General features: G+C 40.2%; 1 protein-coding gene across 4 annotated transcripts; it reads right to left on the bottom strand.

Moving 5' to 3' along the window:
• Positions 1–808: 808 nt before the first annotated feature.
• On the bottom strand, positions 809–12,116 carry LOC146334694 (uncharacterized). 4 transcript variants are annotated; one of them, XM_084824633.1, is made up of 6 exons: positions 8,621–12,116; positions 5,640–5,659; positions 4,280–4,364; positions 3,426–3,547; positions 2,164–2,306; positions 809–1,822 (listed from the first exon to the last, which is right to left on the bottom strand). In XM_084824633.1, the coding sequence occupies exons 1-6, from the start codon at positions 8,694–8,696 to the stop codon at positions 1,408–1,410; spliced, it is 861 nt and encodes a 286-aa protein (XP_084680759.1). In that variant the 5' UTR covers positions 8,697–12,116; the 3' UTR covers positions 809–1,407. The 4 variants fall into 4 exon arrangements, with proteins under 4 accessions (XP_084680759.1, XP_084680760.1, XP_084680762.1 ...); XM_084824634.1 differs by having other exon boundaries at positions 1,049–1,822; positions 3,426–3,544; XM_084824636.1 differs by lacking the exons at positions 5,640–5,659; positions 8,621–12,116 and adding an exon at positions 7,220–7,604 and having other exon boundaries at positions 1,049–1,822.
• Positions 12,117–12,212: the final 96 nt, after the last annotated feature.

Below are 12,212 nucleotides of genomic sequence, written 5' to 3'. Positions count from 1 at the left end.
TGTTAGAGCAAGACGACAATGGAACCCATTCCCTAGGGAGGTGGGGGGCTCTCCCACACTGGTGGCATTCAAGATGAAGCTGGACAACCATCTGTCAGGGATGCTCTGACTTAGATTCCTGCACTGAGTAGGGAGTTGGATTTGATGGTCTTATAGGCCGCTTCCACCCCTACTATTCTATGATTCAGATGAAGCTGGACAGTTTACCTCCTAAGTAGTAAGGAGGAATTCTTCTTCTTAACTCTGGGGAGGAGACTGTTTTTCCAAAGAGTCGAAGGTGGTTTGCATTAGGCATCACTGATCAGTGTGGACAGTCACCTCACTTTTGCTACTGGTAAATAGCAAACTGGTGACATCTTCAAAACCAGTTTCACCAGGACAGAAGAAATACCCAAACCATGGCAGACACAATGAAATGTGAAGCTTTTATCAAACCACTTTCAACACTCTTAAAAATGATTGTGTGTCTCTAATCTAAGATCTGGGTTTGAGATTTTCCCTTACTCTCAGGGCTAAATTGCAGGCTACAATAAATACATAGTGTGTAGCTGATCCTGTTTTTAACTTTCATGTAAGCACACAGCCCTTGAACTGGATTGGGACCAACGCATGCAGATAGGGAAGATTAAACCTTCCTACCCAGATGCTTCCCCCCTAAATTCCCCCTCCCCCACATATGGGGGCTAAAGAAAGGGGGAAAACTCCATTGGTCCCAATAGAACGTTATTTCTTTGTTCTCCCACGTGGGGGGGGAAGCCCCCCACCCATCCACTTGCGGTGGTCCCATCAGGGGCCTGTAAACTTACACTAAAGTAAAAAGAAGTTAGGTTTGGCTACATACTACAAATTTAACAAAGCATGTAGTTTAGCCATTAGAAATTGAAATCAGTCACAAGTGGAATGAATTCTTTTTTTTAATTATCATTAATGCCAAGATAATTTTTTCTTGGTACCTTGTTGTCATGGTTCTGAGATCCTAGTGATTGGCACAAGAGGTCAGAAAAGTTAGATTGGTTGGTGGCTCCAAGGTTTGATAGAGCCTTGCTTTCTTAATTTAAACTTTCTGTATATATTATTTCTCCTATGATTGCTTCTGTCATGGTGCATCTTTGCATGGAGTATTTTCCAGAGTAACACAATTTATTATAAATTATTTTAATATTATTTTCAACTATTTATCCATAAATTGCTAATATATTTTGTTAAAACAAGCTTGCAACCATATTTAATGTGAACAGAATTTTGATTTAAAGACTGATTAAGTCAAAACTAAATTACTAATTATTCTTGCTGAATAATACTATGGCAGGATTTTTAATAAAACAAATTGTTGACAAGTTTCTAGAAATGAAACACTTTGAATCCCACTGCTTTTAAAAACGTAAATCCACAGTATTAGAGAGGTCTCTAATTTGGGGTGGCAGAAGTGGTGGTCAAATCTTGAACTTCATTTAGTGATTGCATTAGGATTTGCTGCTGCAACATCTTAATGAACAGCTGCAGTTCATTTAGGAGTTCATGCATGTAGGAAAGTTTTTCTTCTTTTGTCATGTCATTGGATGGGTCTGACAGATGGTCTACCATTTCTGATAATTTCTGTTGAGTTTTTAAAGCTGTTAGTGTAAGATGATCCGTTTTTACAGGTATCTTTTCTGTAGCTTCTACTTCTCTTTTCTTTGGAAATGTCCCTGTTTGTCTTCTCTCTCTTATTTTCTGTTCCTTTGTTTTTAACATGTTCAGAAGCATATCCTCCAAATTATTTTCTTTCTGATGGGAACCGGAAAGGCTTCTCTTCAATCTTCTTGATAAATTACTCTGGGCGCTGCTTGGGGTAAAGTAAGAAGACAAACTGTAGGATGAAACATAGCTATCAAAGTGTTTTGAAGAAATAAAATGTGGTTTTCCTGTGTGTATTGCTTTTTCTTCTTCTTTCCTTTAGCTTTAACACTTGCACTTTTTTGACATTATGGGTCAAAATATTCTCTCTGAATTATTTTTTCCCCAACCAGCTTTTCTCTGTTTTCTGTCTTTGGAATATTTTGTCTGTGTTTTAGATTCCTTGTCACCAAAACAGGAACTTCTCACACATCTACATTTTTTTTCCAGTTCTATGGATTTCTGAATTTTGTGTTCACCATTCTATTTATTATCATACATACTTGCCTTTTATTAAACTTTCGGGAGATCGAACCCTGTCTGTTTACAGGCGTTGGTTTTGCTCTTTTTTCCATATCTTTTACAAACCTTGTCCTTCTTTTCTTGAAAAAGTTTCCTTTTGTTTTATTAGGTGCCCAACGCTTCTTTTGCTGCAAAACAACAACACTGAGTAAACCATCCTAAAACAGGTATTTATAACCAAGTTTGGAAGCAAACTAGAGTACAAATTGCTCAAACATCCCCTGTCTCCCCAAAGCTCCCATCCCACTTTTCTTCTCCATGAGGCTCAAGGGCCATTGGTGGCTCTCCATCTTTCTCATTCATTCATTCATTCATTCATTCACTTTCTCTCTCCCACTCTTTGCAGTAGCTTCTCACTCTCAGCTGGGATCTCTAGCTTTGCCTTGTTGTTTGCTTTAGCAGTGGGCCAGCTGCTGTGATCTGCACTACCGGAGGAGTCTTTGGGGTGGGGAGTTAGGAAATCTGCTGCTCCCTAACTGCAAGGTGGCGGGGTGGGGAGAAGAGGAGAATACAGGAGCAATCTGCCAATTAGTTGTGCTGGGGTGGGGGGAAGAGCCCAAGACGCAAAGGCCAACATGGCTAACTGGAGTGGTACCCTGCACAGGCACTGAAGGTGGAAGGGAAATTAAATGCACAGGCAAGTGAGAGGGCAACGTGGGCCTGCGCTGGGAGATTTTGGAGCACTGAGCAGAGCTCTCTCAGTGATGATAAAATGATCCATCCCCACCCAAGGACCAAGTAAGGGTGTTGGAATTTGCCTGCCTGGTGACTGACAGATGAGGTCTTGTTGTACTACATGTGGGGAGATGGGGAAGAGGTCCAAGAAGGCTTCCAGCCGAGCCTGTTGCACAGCATCACCGCTGGACTGGGGGAGGAGCAGGAGAGGTCCCCAACTGCCCAGGAAAGCCCTCCACATGGCCTTGGCAACAATGCTTGGATCCAAAGTGGCTTCTGCTTGAAAAATAGTGAAGTTCACTTCCCTATCCTGTTAGATCACTAATATGATACAAACTACGCATCCCTTCTGCCTTCAGTTTCCCCCAGCAGGAAACTAAAAGACAAAGGTCAGGGCAGGTGGTGCTAAAGCCCCAGACATCATCTTGAGCTCCAATTCTTATTCTTGCATAGAGGCAGGGCTTGAAGTTCATACACAGACAACTGGAAAATTGTACATGTAAATGACTAATAAAGCAATCAATCCCAATTCTGTCTGTGATAATTTCTCCTTATTTTACATCATGGTTTACCTTCCATGATAACTGCTTCTGAGGCATTGCTCTTATGGGCTGCAAATCACTCAGAATCTCTGACATCAGTTCATTAGATTCTTGAATAGCCTGGGGTATATACAATCCCAATGGTGCCTCTACTGAAAGACATTACTGTGAATAAAAGTCTTATTCTAAGAACATCCAAATCCTTCTTTTAAAAGCAATAGAATGAGAGAACAAGAGAAGCAATGGACTGAACTGTCATGTTAAGGCTTTGTAAAAGCAGTCCCATCCCCGCACGATAACCAGATATTTATCACACATTTTTAAAAGAACCACATAAAAAGAGCTGAATAAATATTGATGGATTGAAACTACTTACTAGTCTGATTTTTTAAAAAATATAGCGCAATCTTGTACATGGTTACTCAGAAATCACACTAAATTCAGTGTGGCTTACTCCTGAGTGATTGTTTTTTGAATTGCAGCCTTAATTCCTGGACACTGTATTCCAACCAATGTTCCAGCTTAGAGCATCTAAGATCTCAGACAAGCCCCTCTTCTGAACCCTTAACTTGTCTATTCCTGCTACCCAGGTCCTCACCAAACAAGTCACTTAAAGTAACCCCTCCTTTGTTGTTGTTGTTGTTGTTATTTTATTGCATTTCTATACTGCCCCATAGCCAAAGCTCTCTGGGTGGTTTACAAAGATTAAAAAGCATTAAAATACAGTACAGAAAGTTTAAAAACCATTTACATAAAACACACGAACAAGCAGTATACATGGAGACAACATATATCTAAAAACAACTTTGAGCACTTTTGGCACTGGTGTTCTTGTTGACACAAACATCTGAAAGGTGCTAACCACTGGTGAGGCCTTTTCATACCTGATTCCTTTTGTAGTATGATAATATCAGGCTGAGGTTGTTGTGCCTTCATGGACTCAAACTTATCCAAGTGTTTAAATCTAGCCTTTAAAAAAACACCGCCACAAAGGGGATTAATAAAATACTGCATTCAATTACTGAAAGAACATAGTAGTAAATATGTTTGCTGGCTCATAAGAAAATGCATATTCAACTAATAAAAATGTAAACGCTGTTTCTTTGGGCATCCCCACACTTTACAGAACAGACCTATTCATACAATATTCCTAACAACTTTTTGCCATGAACAACTTCATGTTAAGCCTAACATGGAAGGTTACCAGGATGTCTTGACAAATTTCAATATGGACACAAAAAAAGGATTTACTATGCCCTGTTGAAAGAATTGTGGGATAACACTTAGGATGGAGTGAATAAATAGACACACGAATGTAGGGCCATACGATATGTTGTTATGCCAAATGAAAGATGTGATCCATCTGAGGCATCACAGACATACACAGACAGATACAGTACTGCAAATAATTGAAATAGGAGTGTTAAGACCACTTGTTGCTGTTTAATTTTATGAAAAATATTTATATATTTAACAAATGCACACTTTGCCTTTTCTGGCAGTTCAAGAGGCTAACATTAATCATATACAAAAATATCATTCATAAAAACAGCCAATAAAACAGAATTAGAAGACATTAAAAAAAAACCCTAAAAATGTATATAATCTTAATTTTTGTCTGTTAACCAAACTTTCAGGATCTCTCTTGTCAGACATGCATACTTGGTAAAAGTGTGCTAGGAATTTTTGAGTTTCTGAAGAAGCAGTGATTTCACAAAAAATAAAGACAACTGATGAGCCCTGAGAAGGATGGCAGCTGGTGCATGACATCATATGCGAGGATGAAGGAAGTTCAATAAGAAAGCAGGTCAGGCATGATAGATTGAATAAGGTGGGCCAGAACTAGGAACCCTGGAAACTACACTGTGGGTGCCAAGAGCCTTTCAGATTACTAGAGCCAGGCTGGTTGGAAAGCATAGATTTTTGTGTGGTTGTATTTCAGAAATAATGGAAGTAACTCCTGAATACAAATTGCAATTTGAAGAGCTTAGGGCTCAATCCTATGCATGTTTAGACAGAAAAAAGTCCTATAACTTTCAGCATTCCCCAGCGAACATGGCTGGCTGGGGAATGCTGGGAACTGTCGGTCATTTTTCTGTCAAACATGTGTAGGATTGGTTCTATTCATAAGAATGATGACACATTCCTTATTTTATTTCTTCTCTCTCTCCCCTACCTCCCATATATACACACCCATATAAAATACTGTAGCTTATCAAATACTGTAACATGAAAGAATTTTACCTGATATCTTACTCCGCTACCTAAAAAAGGAAAAAGTTGCATAACTTAACAAGGCAATCACAAGAAAGCTAATTTTACATATTGATTTATAATTATTTTAAGAATGAAAAGAGAGTTCCCATCCTTTTATAACGATGATATAAAATAGCTGCATATTGAGCTAGCTTCCTTAATTACACCTCATTTTGATTTTATTAGCTCATGCTTCTGAGAGATACATGCAAAATAATGTTTTGTACCATGAACAATTTTACCTATTTGGATTCAAATATTTTACTACTTTTTAATATTTCATTCTGATTTCACACAAAAAAAGTCCAAACAATCCAACCAAAGTGGAAGCGCTGTGATTTCAACGGGAGTTGAGCATATGTTGTGTCTTGTTGAAATCATAGGACTTCAGTGTTTTTAACTTTGGTTGGATTATGCGTTCATGATTTATTTCTTTTTTTGTCCTTGAGAAACAGCCATTGCTCACAGATGGATTATTTCTTTTCCTTTAAGTAGAACAATTTACAGTGCAATCCTATACATTTATATTGAGAAATCCATTAAAGTTCAGTGGGACTCCCAGTTAAGTGAGTATAGGATTGCAGCATCACTTTGCTTCAAAGAACCTTTTACATATGCAGTGCAAGACCATATATGACTACTCAGAAGTAAACTCCATTGAGTTCAGTTGGTCTTACTCCCAGGTAGGTGTGCAGAGGATTGCAGCTGTAAATTAACATACACCCCTCCAGCTTTATGAAAGAGTAGACATTGTATTAATTTGAGTTACAGAAAAAAATGTGACTATATTCTTTCTACTCTGCTCTGAGGTACCGTGCAGTCCACCAAACACATTGGTACTTCCTTCTGAGTAAAAATCTATTTATTAATTTGTCCATTTTTAAAAAATACCGTTCATCGCAATATGATTCCAGAATGGTTTACGGAGCATGCGTAGGATTGTACTTCATGTCTAGCCTAGCTTGAGCTACCCTATTTGTTTTCATTTTATTAAATTAATCAAAATCCTTTCTTTTCTATATATATCCCCCTCTGTCTTAAAGCCAGTTCACACATTAGGTATCGGGGTGGCTAGCCTAAGCGCATACCCACAAGAGTCACAGCCAATCCTGGATCCCCGCCAGCTGTGCCTGGATATATATACGCTTTATATTTTAGGTGCATACTTCAGAAATCTTAGCTGAACACCCCCCAAAATATAATATGTGAAGCAGCACTTATCCCACATTTTTTGTCTCCATTTTTTTTGTTTCTTTCCTGCTCCCCAGCTGCCTTGTTAAATCCACACCTGCACTTCAGTTTGTAAAAAGCTCTCATCTTTATGTAATTTCTGCTTCTTCAGCAAATCCATTTCCTATTCTCATTTCTGTGTGTTCCTCCCCACCCACGCATCACTGCAACCTTCAACTCAGTCTATGGATTTTCTTCTTTCTAATCTGTTTCTTTTCAGTTCTGACCTGGTTCCTCTTATCTACAGAATCATTCTTTCTTTCTTCACTCGTACCACCCTCATATGATCTGTTTATTCCAGAAAAGTTAAGAATCCTAATCTATCAGCCACAGAACACAAAGACTCACTCTCCCACACATCCCTTCTGTTCTGGTTCAAAACTGTAAAAGATAGGGACCCAGAGTAAAATGCAACTTAGGGTGCAATGCTATGCATATTTTGACATAAAAAAAAGTCCTACAACTCCCAGCCAGCTATGCTGGCTGGGGAATGCTGGGAGTTGCAAGACTTTTTGTCTAAATATGCATAGCATTGCACACCAACATATATTTCTTTTAGTTTTTAAGGTGCCACAAGACACCCTCAAGTAACTTTGACAGTGCTTCCTACTTGTTAGTTGTGTATTAATGCTTTATTTTACTTTTTAAAAAACTCTAATCCTATCATTTCTACTGAACATCCAAAATAGCCATAGTAATATTTTTGTATTACTTTCATTGGCAAACGACTGAAAACGTTTGAATTAACACAGAAGTCCACATCAGGCAGACCAGAAAAGCATCTCAGTCTCATGGTGTTTTCATAAAAAAATGCTAAAAGGCTATGAACACCTTTTAGACTCCAAAGCATTATTGTTGTTAAATGTACAACAGAAAGTGAATGAGAGCTATTATTAAACTGCATGTATGTTCTCATGATCATGGCTTTACAACAAATTCAGTGTTCTATGGTTTGCCGCAACTGAAAGTACATTAGTTGGATCATATAGTGGGCTTTTTGCAAAAGCAGTTGTCACAACAGATGCTTAAACTGTTTTCTTTGGAGGGTTTGTTTTGTCCTGGCAAATACTTCAATTCCAGTTTGGACTTTTACCACAGTACTGTATTACAAAGCGAAGTCTGTAATCTAAATATAGTGCTTAAACTGGCTATAATGTATATTCAATTTAAAATTTGCTCTTTCCTTTCTATTCCTGATAATTTGGTTGAAGCGCAGGGCATAAATCTTAATAAATATCAAGGTAGATGTTTGTAAACCACTTTATGAGGGTCTCTCTCTGAAAAGCGAAATATAAATGTATTAAATCAATCAATAAATGTTCTTAACAGTCAAAAATGTCTAGTTTTATGGATCCAAAAACGAAAAGAAAAAGATGACTCATCAGGTAGTTAAAGAGAGTTTCAGCTATTGGGTGGTCTAGAAATGTAATAAATAAATTAGATAATTGACTTTACCCCATTGTCTTTTGCCACTAAGCTGAACCAAGTTATTACTCCTCAGAACTAAAGGGTTGCATGGGTTTACTTTTAGGGTAGATGGAGTCACCAAATTGGAAGAAATTATAATTCCACAGAAATCCGACCAGCAAGAAAGCCAACTTTTGTCACCTACAGGTCACTCACAGCAAAATTGCATCCTTTGGCACTGCCTAAATTGTGTGGATGGATCACTTGAATTGTATCCCCATAATACTATTGTGTCTACTTGGGTTAAAGATGCAATCTGTGCAAAACCTTACCTGAAATGGGGTAACAGGCAATTAACATAAAACCCCCAAAGAACACTAATGTCCCACTAGTGACCCGTGGGGCCATAATGCTAAAAATAGGTTGGAGGAGTAAACAAGAATACTGTGGAAATTAATGGTTGTGGGGTGTAGAGGGTTAAAAACGTGGGATCCAAAAACACCTTGGTTTATAATTATTGGTCCAAAAAAAAAATGAGGAAAATGATAATTAAACGTGTGCATGGGTCAGTTTCGTGTCCTAAGCCTGAATTAAAGAGGATGTATTTCAGTCAGGAGGGAAGCCATCAAAGAGGTTTGCCTATTCAGTCCGGAAGTGACAGCAATGTTAGTGGGTTGGCTTGCTTAAAGTTTGGGACAGGGCATCATTTTCGTGTAAGCGTATTTAAACATAAAAAGTGAACTAAACCTTAAAACCAAATAAAATGATAGGGCTTCTAATACCGCTAGCTCCAATTCTCTAACCCCCAACCCCAGTTCCCCCAAAGCCGCCCTCAGGCGCTGACAGGCGAGCACAGCTGAGGTAAAAAACTCAGAGAAAGACAAAAGCCGACGGTTGGAAATGCGCGGGAAAAGGGGCCAGGGTTCGCGCGCCCCTTCCAAGCCTCCAACGCCTCCTTCGCTCCCCGCCAACAGTACCGAGGCGCGGATTGGAGCGGGGGCGGGGGGAAAGGGAAACTGCGACAAACGTCAGCCAATCCCCCGGCGACGCGCGACCCCTGCCGTTGCTAGGCGGAAAACCCCGCGCGAAGAATTTTCCCTTTTCGTTTTCCTCCTCCTCCTCCTCCTCCTACGCGACTTATCGTTTCCGGATTCTTCTTGAGAAGCCATTTTGAAATGGGCACCGCAGGGGGGAAGTGAAAGTTGCCCATCGAAGTGGGCTCTGACTGGGCCTCCTCAGGTTCTGTCCCTACCAGCACAAAAGAGAGGAGCCCCCCCCTTTCCTGACTGCTCTTGTTTCCGAGGAAACATTGTGTGTGTGTTTAACTTTTTCAAGATCTAAAAAAATAGCCCAGGCAAAGTAAATTCTAACGCAAATACAGCCCATTATCCCCAAAGGGCAGATCGTGGGTATGTGTTTGGGAGAAAGCCTTACAAGAACCCTTCAGGATAGTAGTTCACTCTTGAGTATTGCATGTTGGAATCAGGCACAGGCTTCTCTCAACAGCCCTGCCATGGTATATCTCTGTTGGTCCAGTCATACTATATTCTTATTGCAGGTATGGGCCAGTGGCATACAATACAGTGCCCACTGGACCCAGTGCTGGTCCAGTGCTAGTATCTTCACACTGCAGGCTAAGAGAAGAGTATACAAGGGCCCTGCAAAGTAGTTGTAAGGACAATCCTGGATCAGACCAAAGACCTATTGTGTCATGTTTCCCAGTCCCCAAACAGATAGATGCCAGTTTGGGCAGGACCTCTCCCACTTGCTGTTCCCTCAGACTGCTATTCAGAGGTATTGGCCATGCTGACTGGGAATGATGGGAGTTGCTGTCTAACATCTGGAAGACACCAGGTTGGGGAAAGCTCAGGAAACTAGTATAAGAGAACTTCATTTGGCTGTCTGTGAATTAGTGGTTTTACTCTAGATCTAATATCTATCAACCCAGAGTGTGTTACATGATGCATCTGATGAATTGGATGGTGTCCACAAACACTTATGCCAGAATAACTTGATCAGTCTTTAAGGTGCTACAAGACTCTTTTGTTATTCTTTGTTAAGCCAGAGTACCTCAAAATGTTGAACTCAAAAGGTGCGGCGTCTTGCAGCCTAGAAAGCTTTTTCTACTGAGGTCATAACAAAACTCCCATTTATATTCTTCATGGCATAAAAATCACTTCTGTAACTACCATCTTCAAAGCTCTGCGCACAGGGGGCAAAGGGTACTGAGGATAGTACCCCTTCAAAATAAGTTCCGGATCTCCCACCTTAGTTTTTTAGTCTGATTTTTTCTAAACGTTTAAATTGCTCCCCAGCCACATTATTACTATTTATTGTATTTATATCCCACCTTTTTTCCCCCTTAAGGAAACCAAGGCGGCGTACATAATCCTCCTCCTCTCCATTTTATCCTCACAACAACCCTGTGAGGTGGGTTGGGCTGTGTGTGGCCCAGTCTGTGACAGGCCCAAAGTCACCTGGTGAGCTTCCATGGCTGAGTGGATCTCCCGACTCCCAGGCCAGCACTCTCACCACTATGCCACACTGGCATTACGATTTCCCCCCCATTCAACAAGTATTCTTTCTTTGGCTCAAGACTTTCAAAGTAAAATACACAAAGTTCTGAGGCGGGATTGTCTACCCCTGCCTCCATATGCAACTCCACTTAACCCCCATGACAAAGACCAAATGCTTGAAGTCTGGAATAATAGGTTTTGGTCTCAGAGGTACTCATACACATTAAAATACCCACAACTCCCCCTCCCCACAACAGGTATTGAATAGGTGTGTGTGGAAGGGAAATCCACTCTTTCACCATCTTAATACAGATGCTACAGTATTTTAAGAGTATCAAGTGGTGACTAATGATCATGAGTATCAAATCATTCTGCATCTGAGATGTAGTTTTTTGGGCCTTCCCTTGTACTATAAGATTACAAACTAAAAACAGGTATTCAATAGCACTCAGCAGTAGATCAGAAAAGTGTTAATTTGGGCTACCACCAGGAACACAGCCACAACCTACAGAAACCTTTGAGCTTCTGCCATCTTGTGGATCACCTGATTTGGGCATGGTCAACTTTGAACAACCTAGGACCATTTCTTTCCATGTGTTCCATTAGGCCTATGGAAACTTTTAATAGCTCCTCTTAGACATGTACATACATACATCAGACATGTGGCTGCTTTCCACCTTTCGAACTTAATTCCTCAGACTGGAGGTTTGCCAAGCCAGGAATCATAACTGGGCCATGTACAGTACTCGACACTCAAAATGTTACTTTAAAAAAAATGATACTGTTTATTAATGAAATTGAAACTCACCATTTTTGTTTAAAACTTTTAGAATGCATCTCCTACATTCCTTAACTTGTGCCATGGCTCAGCCTCAGAACCTGGGTTGGATCCAGATTTAAGCTGGATCAACTGAGCTGGCAGATGTGGAGTTCCCCACCCTCTCCTTCCCACAGCAGCCCCTCCAGCCCCCTGAAAACGCTAGTCAGGAGACCTTCCTGAATGGGGCAAGATGTAGTGTGGGGGGAGGGACCTCCAAAAATTGGGCAGAGGGACCTTCTGCAAAGGGAGCCTTTCTTCTCATGAAAACGAGATCCTGGATCCAACCCCCTATTTAGAATGCCAGGGGTCAGGACTGCCATGCCTGAAAGAAAAGTGTCACCACTAAAAACTGAGCAGTACAGTTGTCACCACTAAGTAAATTCAATTAGAACATATCTAGGATTTAGGGATGGGGTTCCCACGTCTATATGGGGTTGACTTCAAACTATTTTGAAAGCTTAAAGTACAAACTGCCATCCAATAATAGATCATCAAATGTTCAGATTGAAAATCTTTAATTTAAAATTTACATCACACGGGGAAAAACACTCACATTCTGTTACAACTAAAATTCATCAGAAGTGTGCG

Source organism: Heloderma suspectum, chromosome 17, assembly GCF_057233095.1.
Source record: "Heloderma suspectum isolate Gila_16-S chromosome 17, 16-S_ref, whole genome shotgun sequence".
NCBI lineage: Eukaryota > Metazoa > Chordata > Lepidosauria > Squamata > Helodermatidae > Heloderma > Heloderma suspectum.
The sequence above is the reverse complement of the archived record's forward strand: the minus strand, read 5'-3'. Positions and strand labels throughout refer to the sequence as shown.